The sequence below is a fragment of the Thamnophis sirtalis genome, unplaced genomic scaffold (assembly GCF_051295495.1).
Source record: "Thamnophis sirtalis isolate CommonGarterSnake01/CBP01778 unplaced genomic scaffold, rThaSir2_p1.2 scaffold_4, whole genome shotgun sequence".
In the NCBI taxonomy this organism is placed as follows: Eukaryota; Metazoa; Chordata; class Lepidosauria; order Squamata; family Natricidae; genus Thamnophis; species Thamnophis sirtalis.
Genome location: NW_028261384.1, coordinates 140712493 through 140729163, shown reverse-complemented (window position 1 = coordinate 140729163; position 16671 = coordinate 140712493). Strand labels below are relative to the sequence as shown.

At 44.0% G+C, this 16671-nt stretch overlaps 1 protein-coding gene across 2 annotated transcripts in view; it reads left to right on the top strand.

The window, feature by feature from the left end:
- Positions 1-867: 867 nt before the first annotated feature.
- Positions 868-16671, top strand: part of LOC106553882 (polyunsaturated fatty acid lipoxygenase ALOX15B) — a 21951-nt gene continuing 6147 nt past the window's right edge. Inside the window, exons 1-8 of one of the 2 annotated variants that reach the window (XM_087712124.1) lie at positions 868-1014; positions 4656-4857; positions 6128-6209; positions 10183-10305; positions 12572-12675; positions 13795-13967; positions 14125-14268; positions 15024-15221. In XM_087712124.1, the coding sequence (XP_087568250.1) occupies positions 868-1014; positions 4656-4857; positions 6128-6209; positions 10183-10305; positions 12572-12675; positions 13795-13967; positions 14125-14268; positions 15024-15221 (1173 nt within the window). Of the gene's footprint in view, positions 1015-4652; positions 4858-6127; positions 6210-10182; positions 10306-12571; positions 12676-13794; positions 13968-14124; positions 14269-15023; positions 15222-16671 lie in introns of both variants that reach the window. The other variant, XM_087712123.1, reaches the window with a different exon arrangement.

Genomic DNA, 16671 nt, shown 5'->3' with positions numbered 1-16671 from the left:
AACTAGGCAACGCCATCTGTGCTAGCACAGAGTGGGGGCTTGCTCTCTATTTATATACCAACTACTAGTGCCTTGCCCCGTCAATTTTGACGCAATGTTCTTGGCGGATCCTTGATTAGGCCGCCTAAGGATGGCTATGTACTCGTGGCTTACAGTCTAACCAATGGTTTTGAGTCGGAGGCCGAGGGTGACTGGCGGAGGGAAAAGGATTCATTTGCATGGGACTCCCATCTTTGCGACGGGATCAAAATATGTCAAAACATTAGCCATCCCTCCATTCTACCCAGCTTCCTGTAGGTGAGAATCTGTTCCCTGGTGTAATAAAACCAGCTACAAGTGTAGGGGGAAAAAAACGGGAAGGACAACAGGAAGTCTGCTCCAGATAACGTTGAAACGGGAACCGGCCACACGCACATTATCTTCCAGACCTTTGAAGGCAGTTCCTTCAGCATTCCTGCAATGTCTCCAAATTACCTCTTCGGTGGTCAAACACCTAGAGACGGAGCTTCCCGCTGGATTTTTGTGCTTTGGACATGCCAAGCCCTCCTTTAAGAGGGTGCCATATGGGGAGGGGAGGGGATTGGGAGGAGCCCCCTCCCTTCTCCTCCAACGAGCTGTTGTTGTCACCCGTGCAAATGTAGTTCCTCTTTCTCTAGCGTTTGCGTAACTGTTTGCCACTCAAGATAATAATCTGACAGATATTATTTCTGGGGTGGGTGAGGAGCATCGTAGCACCCTGGGGTGGAGTCGGGCTGGGAGAGCGATTGTCTTATAAGCAGGGAAACGCTTGACACGTTTTATAGTCTCCATCCTTGGAGTGGAGGGGACAGGACCAAAGGCCACCCTGCAAGAAGGCCAATTTCCATCATGGCCGCATACAAGGTGCGAGTTACGACGGGCAACGTTTGCGATTTGGGCACCTTCGATTCAACTTCTGTCACCTTGGTGGGCACCGAAGGCGAGAGTCCCAAAACCACGCTGGGCACCCGGAGTCCTTGTTTCCGTGGAGACATGGTGGGTTGATGGATCCTATCATAGATGCCTTCAAAATATGAGATCTGCTCACTTTTTACCTCGGGGGGGGGCTGCAGGGAGAGGGGGGGGCAGGAGGAGGGAGGGAGGGACGGAGGGAGAGAGAGAGAGAGAGAAGAGAGAGAGAGAGAGAGAGAGAGATGCTATGGGCTTCAGAAATTAGAAACAATTAACAATCAGGGGAACAACTTGCCTCCAGAAGTTGTGAATGCTCTGACACTGGAAGTTTTTAAGAAGAGATGAGACTAGTGTTTGTCTGAAGTGGTGTAGGGTTTCCTCCTTGAACTAGACTAGAAGACCTCCAAGGTCCCTTCTAACTGTTATTCTCTTCTCTTCTAAATTCCCTTCTATTCTTCTACCCTATTCTATTCTAAATTCTATTCTAAATTCTACCCTATTATATTCTAAGTTCTATTCTATTCTTATTCTATTCTATTCTAAATTCTACCCTATTCTAAATTCTATTCTATTCTAAATTCTATTTTAAATTCTACCCTTATATTCTATTCTAATTTCTATTCTAAATTCTATTCTATTCTATTCTAAATTCTATTCTATTCTAAATTCTATTCTATTCTAAATTCTATTCTATTCTAAATTCTATTCTATTCTAAATTCTATTCTATTCTAAATTCTACCCTATTCTATTCTATTCTATTCTATTCTATTCTATTCTATTCTAAATTCTACCCTATTCTAAATTCTATTCTATTCTAAATTCTATTTTAAATTCTACCCTTATATTCTATTCTAATTTCTATTCTAAATTCTATTCCATTCTATTCTAAATTCTATTCTATTCTAAATTCTATTCTATTCTAAATTCTATTCTATTCTAAATTCTACCCTATTCTATTCTATTCTAAATTCTATTGTATTCTAAATTCTACCCTATTCTATTCTAAATTCTATTCTAAATTCTATTCTAAATTCTATTCTAAATTCTATTCTAAATTCTATTCTAAATTCTATTCTAAATTCTATTCTAAATTCTATTCTAAATTCTATTCTAAATTCTATTCTAAATTCTATTCTAAATTCTGTTCTGTTCTATTCTGTTCTATTCTATTCTATTTCTATTCTATTCTATTATAAAGTCTATTCTATTCCTATTCTATTCTATTCTAAATTCTATTCTATTCTAATCTATTCTAAATTCTACCCTTTTCTATTCTAAATTCTATTCTATTCTAAATTCTATTTTAAATTCTACCCTCTTCTATTCTAAATTCTGTTCTATTCTATTTTATTCTATTCTAGTCTAAATTCTACTCTATACTCTACTCTACTTCACTCCACTCTATTGGACTCAACTCCACTCCACTCCACTCCACTCCTCTTCTGTCCTGTCCTCTTCCTTGCAACAGGACTCAGTTTTGAAGCACCAAGAGACCCAATATCCTCCCCGTGTTAAACTCGCAGGCATCCCTATGCTCACTTTGGAGTAAACTCAACTCCGTGGAACTCGATTGCAAAAAGTGACTCTGTTTTTTCCCGTTCTTCCTCTGGGTACATCTGATGGGGGATCCTCACCTGTGGAAGACGTCCAGGTGGCCTGGGAGATCCTTGCCAGCAACCAGAGGGGAGGCACAAGCCCATGGTATCTCCCAGGGATCCAGGGTGGATCCCATTGTCGGGATCCTCGTTTGCGCAGTCAGACAGGTTGGGAAGGGAAACACGCAAACGAACCAGGATTTGTAAACGGGCTAACATCGAAATGGGTCAGTGGGGACATGATGTGGACAGGTCCCTTAACCCTGGTTAGGGGTGGTGGTGTTTATCTTGGTGGCCTCCTTAACAAGGTGTGGTCCTTCTTTCCTTCATGACTTCGGCTGAAATGCGACGGAATCTTGGTTTACGCCGATCATTTCCACGTTGTGAAATTTTGGCCTTCTCGCCTTTGAGGTGGACTTGTAAAGAGTGTGGCTTTTATTTTTTGTGTTTCTTGCCTGATTGCACAACACTATGGGGTTCCGTTGTGGGTGCTCCCAGGCTGGAGGTTTTTAAGAAGAGACCGGAAAAAGCATTTATCTGACATAGCAATAGCAGTTAGACTTATATACCGCTTCATAGGGCTTTCAGCCCTCTCTGAGCGGTTTACAGAGTCAGCATATCGCCCCCAACAACAATCCGGGTCCTCATTTCACCCACCTCGGAAGGATGGAAGGCTGAGTCAACCCTGAGCCGGTGAGATTAGAACCACTGAACTGCAGATAACAGTCAGCTGAAGTGGCCTGCAGTACTGCACCCTAACCACTGCGCCACCTCGGCTCTTATATCTGACATGACATATAAGCTCTTCTGTTTGAGCAGGAGGGTTGGACTAGAAGACCTCCAAGGTCCCTTCTAACTGTTTTCTCTTCTCTTCTAAATTCTATTCTGTTCTGTTCTATTCTATTCTTCTACCCTATTCTATTCTATATTCTATTCTAAATTCTATTCTAAATTCTACCCTATTATATTCTAAATTCTCTTCTATTCTAAATTCTATTCTAAATTCTATTCTAAATTCTATTCTAAATTCTATTCTAAATTCTATTCTAAATTCTATTCTAAATTCTATTCTAAATTCTATTCTAAATTCTATTCTAAATTCTATTCTAAATTCTATTCTAAATTCTGTTCTATTCTATTCCTATTCTATTCTATTCTAAATTCTACCCTATTCTATTCTATTCTAAATTCTACCCTATTCTAAATTCTATTCTATTCTATTCTAAATTCTACCCTATTCTATTCTATTCTTCTACCCTATTCTATTCTAAATTCTATTCTAAATTCTGTTCTAAATTCTGTTCTATTCTATTCCTTTTCTATTCTATTCTATTCTATTCTAAATTCTACCCTATTCTAAATTCTATTCTATTCTAAATTCTACCCTATTCTAAATTCTATTCTATTCTATTCTATTCTATTCTATTCTATTCTATTCTATTCTATTCTATTCTATTCTTCTACCCTATTCTATTCTAAATTCTATTCTAAATTCTGTTCTAAATTCTACCCTATTATATTCTAAATTCTCTTCTATTCTAAATTCTATTCTAAATTCTATTCTAAATTCTATTCTAAATTCTATTCTAAATTCTATTCTAAATTCTATTCTAAATTCTATTCTAAATTCTATTCTAAATTCTATTCTAAATTCTATTCTAAATTCTATTCTAAATTCTATTCTAAATTCTGTTCTGTTCTATTCCTATTCTATTCTATTCTATTCTAAATTCTACCCTATTCTAAATTCTATTCTATTCTATTCTATTCTAAATTCTACCCTATTCTAAATTCTATTCTATTCTATTCTATTCTATCCTAGATTCTACCCTATTCTAAATTCTATTCTATTCTAAATTCTATTTTAAATTCTACCCTTATATTCTAATTTCTATTCTAAATTGTGCAGCGTGAAACACTTGATCACTGAACCGGTGGTTAAATTGACAGGACCCCACCCCTGCTCCTCACCGGTCATTCCCCGCCATCCAATTTCTCCAGGCTTAGCAGAGAATGGAAGGGTGAATGGAAGGGTCGCTTACAGAACCTCTTGAGGTTCCTCAGACTCATGAAACTCCTTCTTTTATTTCTCATGGTGCCTTTCCGGATGTGTCCATTGACGGCAGGAGACCGAATACGAAATCACTTGTGAATGCCCCCTGGGGGAGATCGTTCTCCTCCGTCTCCAGAAAGAGGCTTTGAAGGACGATAAATCAGACCACTGGTATTGCGATTTTGTCACGGTGATGTCGGCGGAAGAGGTGACCTACAACTTCCCTTGCTACCAGTGGATAGAGGACTCCTGGCCACTAGAGCTGAGAGAAGGAACTGGTAAGTAGATCTACTCAAGGGGAAAAAGCTAAATTGTGGTTTTCTGGTTCCCATCAACACTCATCAAAGGTAATCCTCGCATTACAACTGCCATTGAGCCCAACACTTCTGTTGCTAAATGAGACATTTTGTTCAAGTGAGTTCAGCTCCATTTTATGACCTTTCTCACCTGGAGTCTCTAAGTGAATCTTGTCAGGGTAATGATTTAAGTGCTGAACAGCTGCTACAATGATGTAATGCTGGGAATGAGTCAGCAAGGTCTTTGGGCTGATATCACTTTAAGAGCCTGTAATAAGAAGAGGCCCTGTTGGGGCGTATCTCTCTCTCGGTATGTGCTTCCCTGCTGTAATTGCTGATTGTTTGAGGTCTGACTAAAGTACATGTATGTATATATTCTTTATAGACAAAACCACTATTTAAATTTCAAACCTCTGTTTACTGTATTTGCTCCTGGGTTGTCTGACATAGTCACACTGTGCATACTCTGACAGAATACCTGCAGTTACCATATTTTTCAGAGTATAAGACGCACAGGAGTATAAGACGCACCAATATTTTGAAGAGGCAAATTAAAAAAAAGTTTTTGTACTCTGCAGAACTCCCCAAACTGGGCCGTTTTTCACAAAAATGCGTTTTGCCAAAAAAAGGACATACATAGCCTTTAGGAATCTTGTAGAGTGCTCCTGAGGGCTGGAGGGCGCAAAAACGAGCAAAAATTGACCCGTTTCCCAATCATTTTTGCCTTCCCCAGCCCCCAGGAGCACTCTGGGAGCCTCCTAAAGGCTATGCATGGCCATTTTTGCAAAGGGGTTTCAGGAGGCCAAAATTGCTGTATTCGGTGTATAAGATGCATCAGGATTTTCACCCTCTTCTTTGAGGTAAAAACGTGCATCTTATACTCCAAAAAATACGGTACGTTCATAAGATGGTTAAGTGAATCTGGCTTTCCCATTGCTTTCAGAAGGTCACAAAAGGGGATCACAGGACCCCGGGACACTGCGACCATCATTAATAGGAGTTGCCAAACATCTGTATTTGGATTGTGTGACCATGGAGATGCTGGTCGTTAAGTGTGAAAAAATGATCCTAAGTTGTACGTTGAGGATTTATCTGCACTGCAAATTTATCGAGCTCCAAATGGACAATGCTCTTAGAAAAGATCACCCAGTGAATTTCACTAGTTAGGATGTCCAGGATCTACTTTGAGGGATCTCTTGAGGAGGCAGCTGGTTCCTCTGGCTAACCTCCAACTTGGTTACTCTCCCCGCAGCGAAGACACCAGCCATGGATTCTCTGCCGAGGTTGCAACAACATCGGAAAGAAGAACTTCAGCAGAGACAGGATATCTACCGGTGGGTGCAATTTAGAGGCTCAAAGAACCAAGATTGAAACTCAACACTGTAAGAAAGGGGTGGACCTCTTGGCCATCTTGACTTTTTTTTGCCCCTGATGTTGCTAGTTCAAACCTGGATCTCAGAACCTGATTCTACATGTTAATACAACAAAGGCAATCATCATAGATTTTATGAGGACAGGGTGGTGAGGACAGTGGAAAAGATTATAGGAAGCTTTGTTTAATAAAACAAAGGCGATCATCATAGATTTTATGAGGACAGTGATGAAGACAGTGGAGAAGATTATAGGAAGCTTTGTTTAATAAAATAAAGGCGATCATCATAGATTTTAGAAAGAACCAGCATGGTCATACTCCACTCAGTAGCAAGGATGTAGCCATAGAGGTGGTCCACCGTATTAAGCATTGGGGGGGGGGGGGGGGCAGACTAACAATCTGAACTGGTCTCTCCACATGTCATCCTTAGTGAACCATGCAAACCAGCGTCTGCATTTCCTGTGTCGGATGAGGAGAGCACCTCTTTCTCCTTCTGTCCTGGCCACTTTTAACAGATGCACGATTGTGAGCATTTTAACCAACTGCATCCCTGTTTGATTTGGTAGCCGCAGTACCTCCAATAGAAAGTCCCTACAGAGAGTGGTGAGGACAGTGGAGAAGATTATAGGAAGCTTTGTTTAATAAAACAAAGGAGATCATCATAGATTTTAGAAAGAACCAGCATGGTCATACACCACTCAGTATCAAGGACGTATCCAAGAGGTGGTCCACAGTATTAAGCATCGGGGAGGGGGGCAGATAACTAACAGTCTGAATTGGTCTCTCCACATGTCTCCTTAGTGAAGCATCCAAACCAGCATCTACTTTTCCTTCGTCGGATGAGGAGAGCACCTCTTTGTCCTTCTGTCCTGATCACTTTTTACAGAGACACAATTGAGAGCGGTTTAACAAACAGCATCCCTGTTTGGTTTGGTGGCTGCAGTGTCTCCGATAGAAAGTCCCTACAGAGAGTGGTGAGGACAGTGGAGAAGATTATAGGAAGCTTTGTTTAATAAAACAAAGGAGATCATCATAGATTTTAGAAAGAACCAGCATGGTCATACTCCACTCAGTATCAAGGACGTATCCAAGAGGTGGTCCACAGTATTAAGCATTGGGGAGGGGGGCAGATAACTAACAGTCTGAATTGGTCTCTCCACATGTCTCCTTAGTGAAGCATCCAAACCAGCATCTACTTTTCCTTCGTCGGATGAGGAGAGCACCTCTTTGTCCTTCTGTCCTGATCACTTTTTACAGAGACACAATTGAGAGCAGTTTAACAAACAGCATCCCTGTTTGGTTTGGTGGCTGCAGTGTCTCCGATAGAAAGCCCCTACAGAGAGTGGTGAGGACAGCAGAGAAGATTATAGGAAGCTCGCTTCCCATTAATCAGGATGTTGTTTATCAGGGCTAGGTGCTTAAAGCTTGAAGCATCGTTAGGGACCCCACACGCCCACTTCATGGTCTCTTTCTGTTGCCCCCCTCTGGGAGGGTTTCGGAGTATTTCTATCAGGACTCCTGATTCTGTAACAGTTTTGTTCCTTATGCCATTCATCTGGTAAACTTGCAAGATTCGTTTCTCTTGTCTTTTTACATGTATACATCTGAACTAGACTGTGTTGTTTCTCCGTGCCATATAATATCGGTGGGTATAAGCATAATTTTGTATTTATTTATTTATTTTGTCATGTTTATGCTTATATTAGAGGTAAAGACCCTCTGATATACGCGCACATCTAATGTCCGATGACACGAAACAGCCTTCTCCGATTCTGATTTATCCTATTGGTAAGCAGGGGAATTGGAGGTGCCATTTTCCAAAATATTTTTCTGGACGAAGGACCATACAGGCAATTCTCGACTTACGACTTTGGGGGCCATTGAGCCCCAAATTTATGTTGCCAAGTGAGACATTTCTGAAGTGAGTTTTGTCTCGTTTTACGACCTTTCTCACCACATTTGTTACGCGAATCGCTACATCTGCTTAATTTAATGAATTGCTCGTCGCTAAATTAGTAACTTGGTCATTAAGTGAATCTGGCTTCCACCTTTCACTTTGCTTGTCGGAAGGTCGCAAAAGGGAAAATCATGTGTCTCCGGGTTCACTGTGTCCGTCATAAATATGAGTCAGTGGCCATGCATCTGAAGCTTGATCACATGATCATGGGAATGCTCCCAGAGTCGTAAGGGTGAAAAATGGTCATAAGTCCCTTTTTTCAGTGCCGTTGTAACTCCGAGTGGTCCCTAAGCGAGCTGTTGTAAGTCGTGGACTTCCTGTGTCCTTTTCTGTTTGCTGGTTTTAGGGTTGTGTGTGTATGTATGTGTGTTGGCCAAGAATGATCCCTTTCTCATTGTGGTACAGTTGTTTTTTTTTGATGTCACTCACCAAAAACCCTAACAGCTGACACAAGAGGAGAACTATTCCAAAAAAACGTCTTTTTAAGGAAAGAAATGGCAGATCGATACCATCGACCATGGTATCCTTCTGCGAAGACTGCGGGAGGTGGGAGTGGGAGGCACCGTGTTACGGTGGTTCTCCTCCTACCTCTCGGACAGGTCGCAGTCGGTGTTAGTGGGAGGGCAGAGATCGTCCCCAAGGCCCCTGAAATATGGGGTGCCGCAGGGTTCGGTCTTATCCCCCCTACTATTTAACATTTACATGAAACCGCTGGGAGAGATCATCCGTAGGCACGGGATTAGATACCATCAATACGCGGACGATACTCAATTGTATCTGTCCGCCCCGTGCCAAATCAATGAAGCGGTTGACGTGATGGACCGGGGACTTGAAGCCGTCATGGACTGGATGAGGATTAACAAGCTTGTGCTCAACCCAGAAAAGACCGAGTGGCTGTTGTGTTTCCCTCCCAAAAATTTGGCCATTAATCCAACACTCAGGCTGGGGGGTCAAATTTTACACCCCTCAGAGAGGGTTCGCAACTTGGGAGTCCTCCTGGACCCACAGCTGTCATTCGACCATCATATAGCGGCTGTGACCAGGGGGGCATTCGCCCAGGTACGCCTGGTGCGCCAGTTGCGACCCTACCTGAACCGGGAGGCCCTCACAACAGTCACTCGGGCCCTCGTGATTTCTAGGCTGGAATACTGCAACGTGCTCTACATGGGGCTGCCCTTGAGGTGCATCCGGCGACTTCAGTTAGTGCAGAACGCAGCCGCGCGAGTGATCGCGGGTGCACCCCGATTCACCCGCATTACACCTATCCTCCGCGAGCTGCGCTGGCTACCTGTCGATCTCCGGATGCGCTTCAAGGTGCTACTGATCACCCATAAAGCCCTACATGGCAGTGGATCTGGATACTTGAGAGACCGCCTTCTGCCAATTACCTCCCTACGACCTATAAGATCTCATAGGTTAGGCCTCCTCCGTACTCCATCGGCCAGCCAGTGTCGGCTGGCAACTACAAGGAGGAGGGCCTTCTCAGCAGCGGCCCCGACCCTTTGGAACGAGCTCCCCGTAGAGATTCGTACCCTCTCCACCGTCCAGGCCTTCCGCATAGCCTTGAAGAACTGGCTCGCCCGTCAGGCCTGGGGATAAGGACCACTACCCCGCCCGAATGTTGTATGCATGTTGCTTATTATTTTATTATGTGTTGTCGTCTTAGTGTTGTATTTCCCCTTCCCTGGTTTCTGTGAGCCGCCCTGAGTCCCCCCAGGGAAAAGGGCGGCCTACAAATAAAATCAATTCTAAATTCTAAATTCTAAATTCTAGATTAAGTTCAGAAAAATCTCCTGTGAAATGTTAGGGCAGTTCTACAGAGAGGTGTCAAAAAAACCAACAACCCGAAATGCCACGATTCTGCCGTCAAAGTCCATATTATCAAAAGGGGCGGGGCAATATGGCCACCATCTTGTCTTTTTTGCCCTACTCCTTGGGATCTTCCGGTTCTCCACACGACTAATGTTGGCTGCTTTAGGTGGAAAGAGTTTGCTCCGGGAGTGCCGTATTGTCTAGACGTCAACTCGTCTGAGGAGCTGGAGACCAACGTCAAATTCTCCTGCATCAAGGCGGCCATCTTCCATGAAAATTCCAAGAGCAAGTAGGTTTCGCGATGGGACCGGAAGACTCTCGCTCGTTTGCGATGCCGAATGAACTTTATTTTTTTGATTTTTTTGATGAAACAAACTTTTTTTAAAAAAACTTTCGTTACATATTTTAACTTCTTTTCTGGGTTTCCCTCCCTTTACATCTTCTCTCGTTTCTTTCCATATTTTCCCGCTGAATTTTAATTTCTTCTTTAAACAATATCGTTATTTGCCCCTCCGAGTTAATCAAATTCAACGTATCATTTCCATCCATTGTTCTGTTTTACTATCGATAACATATATCCCAGTGGTGGGTTCCTCTCCCCGTCGCTACCGGTACGCTGCTCACGGGGCCAGGCGTCCTGTTCGTGCATGCACACTGCGCACGAATGCAAACTCCACTGCCCCTGCGATACCCGGCTGCTTGTTGGAGGTTGTGCAGGCGCCAGACGCTGTGCGTGAGTGTGTAATTGGCCGGTTGCTTTAAAAACAGGTATAGAACGCGGGCCAAACCAGCCACCGTTCCGGTACACTGTCAGCTGCTCCCGGCTACTACCAGTCCATCCGTACCGGTTCGTACCTGGACCCCACCACTGATATATCCTCAAATTAAATTTTAGATAGTAAACATTTCACTTAGTCAATTATCCACAATTAATGGTATTAATCGGTTTCACTCACATCATATTCTCTATATTATTTCATTCTATTCTATTAGTATATCCTTTTCCTTCTTTCCTCCTTTCAACCATTTCCTCGTAATCTCTCAGGAACTCCACTTCTTTAATATTCTCTTCCTTCCACCCATTCGCCTAGCTTTTTCTTTTTCTTGTAGTTTCTATATTTTTTCTTCCCAATCTTTCTTCTCCCTTTTAATTCTATTGTTTTAGTAACTTCCCCCAGTTTTCCCCCACAGTCTTTGCCCATTATTCCCACCTTTGCTGTTTAATTTCCCCTTCTTTGAGGCCACTTTTGGTGTGTCATTGTAAATCCCAATTCAATCATCTGTGTATTTTCCTTTTTCAATCTCTTTTCCTTCTGTAGTATCTTCTTGTTCTTCATTAAGTCCCTTTTCTATCTCCTGTTCTCCTCCCCCTTGTTCTAAGTCTTCCCTCTGAATTTCCAGTTTTCCTTTACCATTTAGAGTTTCACGTGCATTTTTTAAACACATCAAGTAGTTCATTATACGCGAACTACTTAGTTATACATCCAAACTACCGTATTTTTCGGAGTATAAGATGCCCCTTTTCCCCTCAAAAAGAGGCTGAAAATCTGGATATGTCATACACTGAATACAGCATTTTTTGCCTCCTGAAACGGGCGTGAATAGCCTTCAGGAGGCTTTCAGAGAGGTCTGGGGGCTGGGGAGGGCAGAAATGAGCAAAAAATGGCCCGTTTTTGCTCAATTCTGCCCCTCTCAGCCACCAGGAGCAATCTAGAAGCTTCCTAATGCCCTTTTTTTGACAAAGAACAGGCCTGTTTTTGCGGAAAACGGGCCATTTTTTGCTTGTTTTTGCCCCTTCACAGGAACACTCTACCCAGCCTCCTAAAGGCCATTTTTTAAAAAAATGGGCCCATTTTTGCAAAAAACGGACCGTTTTTGGGAGGTTTGCAGAGTGCAAAAACTTTTTTTTAAATTTGCCTCTTCGAAACCTTGATGCGTCTTATATTCCGGTGCGTCTTATAGTCTGAAAAATACGGTACTCATTATACATCCAAAATTTTAAAAAAATGAACTTTATTTTTAAACGGCGGCCTTGTGAAATGATTGTCTTGTCTTGTTGGTTTGTGGGGGGGGCACCAAAAAACCTTGGTCTGATCTTTAGGGGTATCCATAGAGGAAGATGAGGACGATGACGTCCTTGGTGGTCTCCAAACTTCGTTCTTTCTCTGCAGACGTTTCATGACCCAACTAGGTAACATCATCAGTGCTACAAGGGAGCAGGGTTTGTAAGGAGGAGGAAGGGAAAGAGTAGGAGGAAGATCGTGAGGTTTTTTTTTGGTGCTCTCTGAGCTTGATGGCTTTCTTGCAGATATTTCATGACCCAACTAGGGAACATCTGTGCTAGAAAAGTTTGGGGTTTGTGGAAAGATGAGAGATGGGGGTGGGGGGAGGAGGAGGAAGAGGAGGGGGGAGGGGGAAGAGGGCGACGGCTGTGGGGGTCCTTGGTTGCTCCCGGAGCTACCTTGTTTTCTTGCAGACGTTTTAGAACCCAACTAACTAACATCATCAGGTACTGTAGGAGACACGATCCAATCCTGCTTTTCTCTTTGTCTCAGAGCAGTGGAACTCAAGCTGAAGGGCTATTCGGATCGACAAGAATCCTGGGAGGACCTGGAGGACATCAAGAAGGTTTTCTGGTTTAACAAGACAGAGATGTCAGGTAATGTGATGGTTAGCAGCTCAAAGCCCATTAGAAGTGGCACCTGACAGATCCTCCTTCTGATAATTTCCAATGAAGAGAAGAACCGGGGGGGTCATGATGGCCGTTTTCTGATATTGATATTTGAGGGGCTGCCCCAAAGAACAGGGGGGGGTCAACCTATTCTCCAAAGCACCTGAGGGCAAGAGAAGAAGCAATGAACGGGGGAAAACCGAAAGCGTAGCGGTGAGAATGGCTGGGGAAATAGCGAACTCCGAGGAGCTACGCAAAAACCCAGCTGGCAAACCGTTGTTGAGTGGTCTTCAGACCAGAACCATCTTGAAGGGTCAGGGAACAAGGAGAGGCATTTCGGGTGACTGTGAGGAGTGAGGCAAGCTCCTCAACAGGTCAGAAACAAGCTCTCCAAAGATTAATGGCAGGTGTGGTGGCCATCTTTAAATGACCGCTCTGAAGCTGGGGCAACCGGAATAAGTTTGGAGCAGGAGCAGTGTTATGGACAGAGGGTTGGGGCCAGAGAAAGATCGGCCAATTCAAGGGTAAAAAAAGAATTAAAATTTGGAGCTTAATTTTTTTTCCCGTTGTGGATAATTGTCACTTGGAACACGGAGGGAGGGAAAAAATGGGGAACCCCCCCCACCAGTGACTAAAACACTAAGCCCAAGAAGATGTTGATCAATATAATTGGAACTTAAAATAACAAAAGGAAAAGATTCGGAAATTCTCCGTGTGGATTTAGAGCTTTTGGTTTGGTTTTTGATAACTTTTGACAAGTTATTGATTTGATCGTATTGAGGGGTTGTAAAAGCCACCTACTGGAGGGAGGAAAGTACAGCAACATTTTGAAACCAAGCCTTGCAGTAAGAAGCAACAGATGGAAACGAATCAAGGAGAGAAGCATTAAGGAATTAAGGATAAATTTCCTAAGTGTGGACAATTAACCAGGGGAACAGCTTGCCACCAGAAGTTGTGGGTGTCCTATCACTGGAGGATTTTAAGGAGAGATTGGAGAACCACTTATCTGAAAAGCTAAAGGGTTTCCTGCTTGAACAGAGGGTTGGACTAGGAGACCTCCCAGGTCCCTCCCAACTTTGCTATTCTGTTCTGTATTCCTTGTTCCAGAGCATGTCGTGGAATATTGGAAGAGGGACGAATTCTTCGGCTATCAATTCTTAAATGGGCTGAACCCGACTCTCATCCGGTTATGTGCCCAGATCCCGTCTAATTTTCCCGTGACTCAAGAGATGGTCGCCGCATCGCTCAGTGACTCCACCACCCTGCAGGAGGAGCTGAATGTAAGGAAGAGGGTACTTCATGCTTTCAAGGGATCTTCTTGGGAGATACACAACACACACACACAGACACAGACAATACACACACATTTCCTGGAATTTGGTCGCCCTACTTATCCTCACTTCCATGTCTGAGTTTCTTCTTCTTGGTTCTCCCCAGAAGCAGCGGATCTTCCTGATGGACTACCACATCTTGGAAGGCCTTTCTCCAGGGCTAAATAATGGACGTCTACAGCATATAGCAGCTCCATTGTGTTTGCTACACTTGTCCTCTGAAGGACACCTCATGCCTCTGGCCATCCAGGTATGATGTCTCCCATCCATCCATCCATCCATCCATCCATCCAGACCATCTGTCCATCCATCCATCCATCCATCCATCTGTCCGTCCATCCATCCATCCGTCCATCCATCCACCCAGTCATCCACCCACCCATTTGTCCATCTGTCCATCCATCCATCCATCCATCCATCCATCCGTCCGTCCGTCCGTCCGTCTGTCCGTCCGTCTGTCCATCTGTCCATCCGCCCACCCAGTCATCCATCCATCCATTTGTCCATCCATCTATCCATCCATTCAGTCAGCTGTCTGTCCATCCATCTGTCCATCCGTCCATCCGTCCATCCGTCCATCCGTCCATCCGTCCATCCGTCCATCCGTCCATCCGTCCATCCGTCCATCCCTCCATCCCTCCATCCCTCCATCCCTCCATCCCTCCATCCCTCCATCTGTCCATCCGCCCATCTGCCCATCCAGTCATCCATCCAGCCACCTGTCCATTCATCCATCTATCTATCCATCCATCCATCTATCCATCCATCCAGTCAATTATCTGTCCGTCCATCCAGTCATCCATCCATCCATCCATCTATCCAATCATCCGTCCGTCCGTCCATCTGTCCATCCGTCCATCCGTCATTCCATCCGTCATTCCGTCCGTCATCCATCCATCCATCCATCCATCCATCCATCCATCCATCCATCCATCCATCCATCCATCCATCCATCCATCCATCCATCCATCCATCCAATAGATTGATTTCTGTTCTTTTTCCCAGCTCAGCCAATCTTCCTCATCCCCCATCTTCTTGCCCAGCGATCCGGAATGGGACTGGATCCTAGCCAAGACCTGGGTGCGCAATTCGGACTTCCACATCCACCAGGTGCTCACCCACATACTCCGGACGCACCTGCTGGCGGAAGTGTTCACCATAGCCACCATTCACCAACTTCCAATGTGCCATCCTCTCTACAAGGTAGGGTTTCATTTTTCAACCCCGGTGGAAATCCCGGGTTTCGGTCCAACTCTTGGTTCATTCAGGTCACCTCCTGGGCCATCCCATAATTTTCAAGGGTTGGTGTGGCTTTGCAGCAGGAGGGTCCCCTTCTCTTCCTTTGACTGGGTGTGGTGTTTTGATGGACATCTTCTTGCACATCTGAAGTTTAGAATGATCTTCCAGGCTTCTCATGGTGTAGGGCAGGGATGTCCAACCTTGGCCACTTGAAGACTTGTGGACTTCAGTTCCCAGAATTCCCCAGAATTCTGGGAACTGAAGTCCACAAGTGGCCAAAGTTGGATATCCCTAGTGTAGAATGTAAGACTTTGTGAGAAGACACAACTGTTTTGGGGGCAAGACTGGGAAATTTTGGGAGTTGAAGTCCACACGTCTTCAAGTGGACAAGATTGGATGCCCATTCTGTAGGATATATGTAATTGTGAGAAGATACAACTGTCTTTTGGGCAAGATTGGCGGATTCTGGGAGTTGAAGTCCACAAGTGGAGAGGGATGGACACCCCTAGTGTAGAACATATGACTTTGTGAGAAGATACTACTCTCTTTTGGAGAAGGCTGGGGAATTTTGGGAGTTGAAGTCCACAAGTCTTCAAGTGGCCACAGTTGGACACGCCTGGTTTAGGATATAAGACTTTGTGAGAAGATACAACTGCGTCTTGGGCAAAGGTGTGGTCCTTTAGAAGGAAGAGGCTCGTTGAGATGACTTTAGGTGAATCTATCTTTTCAGTTGTGTGTTGTGCGGCCAATCCAGCTATTCAAATAACCATTTGTCTGAAGTGGTGTAGGGTTTCCTGCCTAAGCAGGGGGTTGGACTAGAAGACCTTCAAGGTCCCTTCCAACTCTGTTGTTCTATCCTATACTTGCTGTCTGGTCAACATACGGAGAAGATGTCCACTTTTTTCTTCTTCTGCCTGCCACGGTTGACCTCTTTAAACCTGGAATGTGATGTGTGATGTCATATCTTCAGAAGCTTCAAAGAGATGGAGACCCTTGGATGTATGTAGGTAGTCATTTGAACTCAACAGAGACCCAACAGCTCACCTGATGAGGAAGCTACCTTCTCTAGTATCTCCATAGCTGACCGCTGAGGACAATGGCGAATTCAATTCCAATATATTTGGTCCCCAAATTGAGAAAGTTGGATAGATAGGTGTTTAGGGAAGAGATCCCTTCCAACTCTGTTGTCCTCAAAAGAAGGTCTAGGGGAGTGACATGATCGCAATGTTCCAAAATTTGAGGGGCTGCCCCAAAGAAGAGGGAATCAAGCTATTCTCCAAAGCACCAGGAGAAGGTAGCAGAAGGAGCAACGGACGGAAACTCAACAAGGAGAGAAGCAAGCTGGAACTAAGGAGAAACTTCCTAACAGTGAGGACCATTCATGAGTGGAAGGACTTGCCTTCAGAAGTTGTGG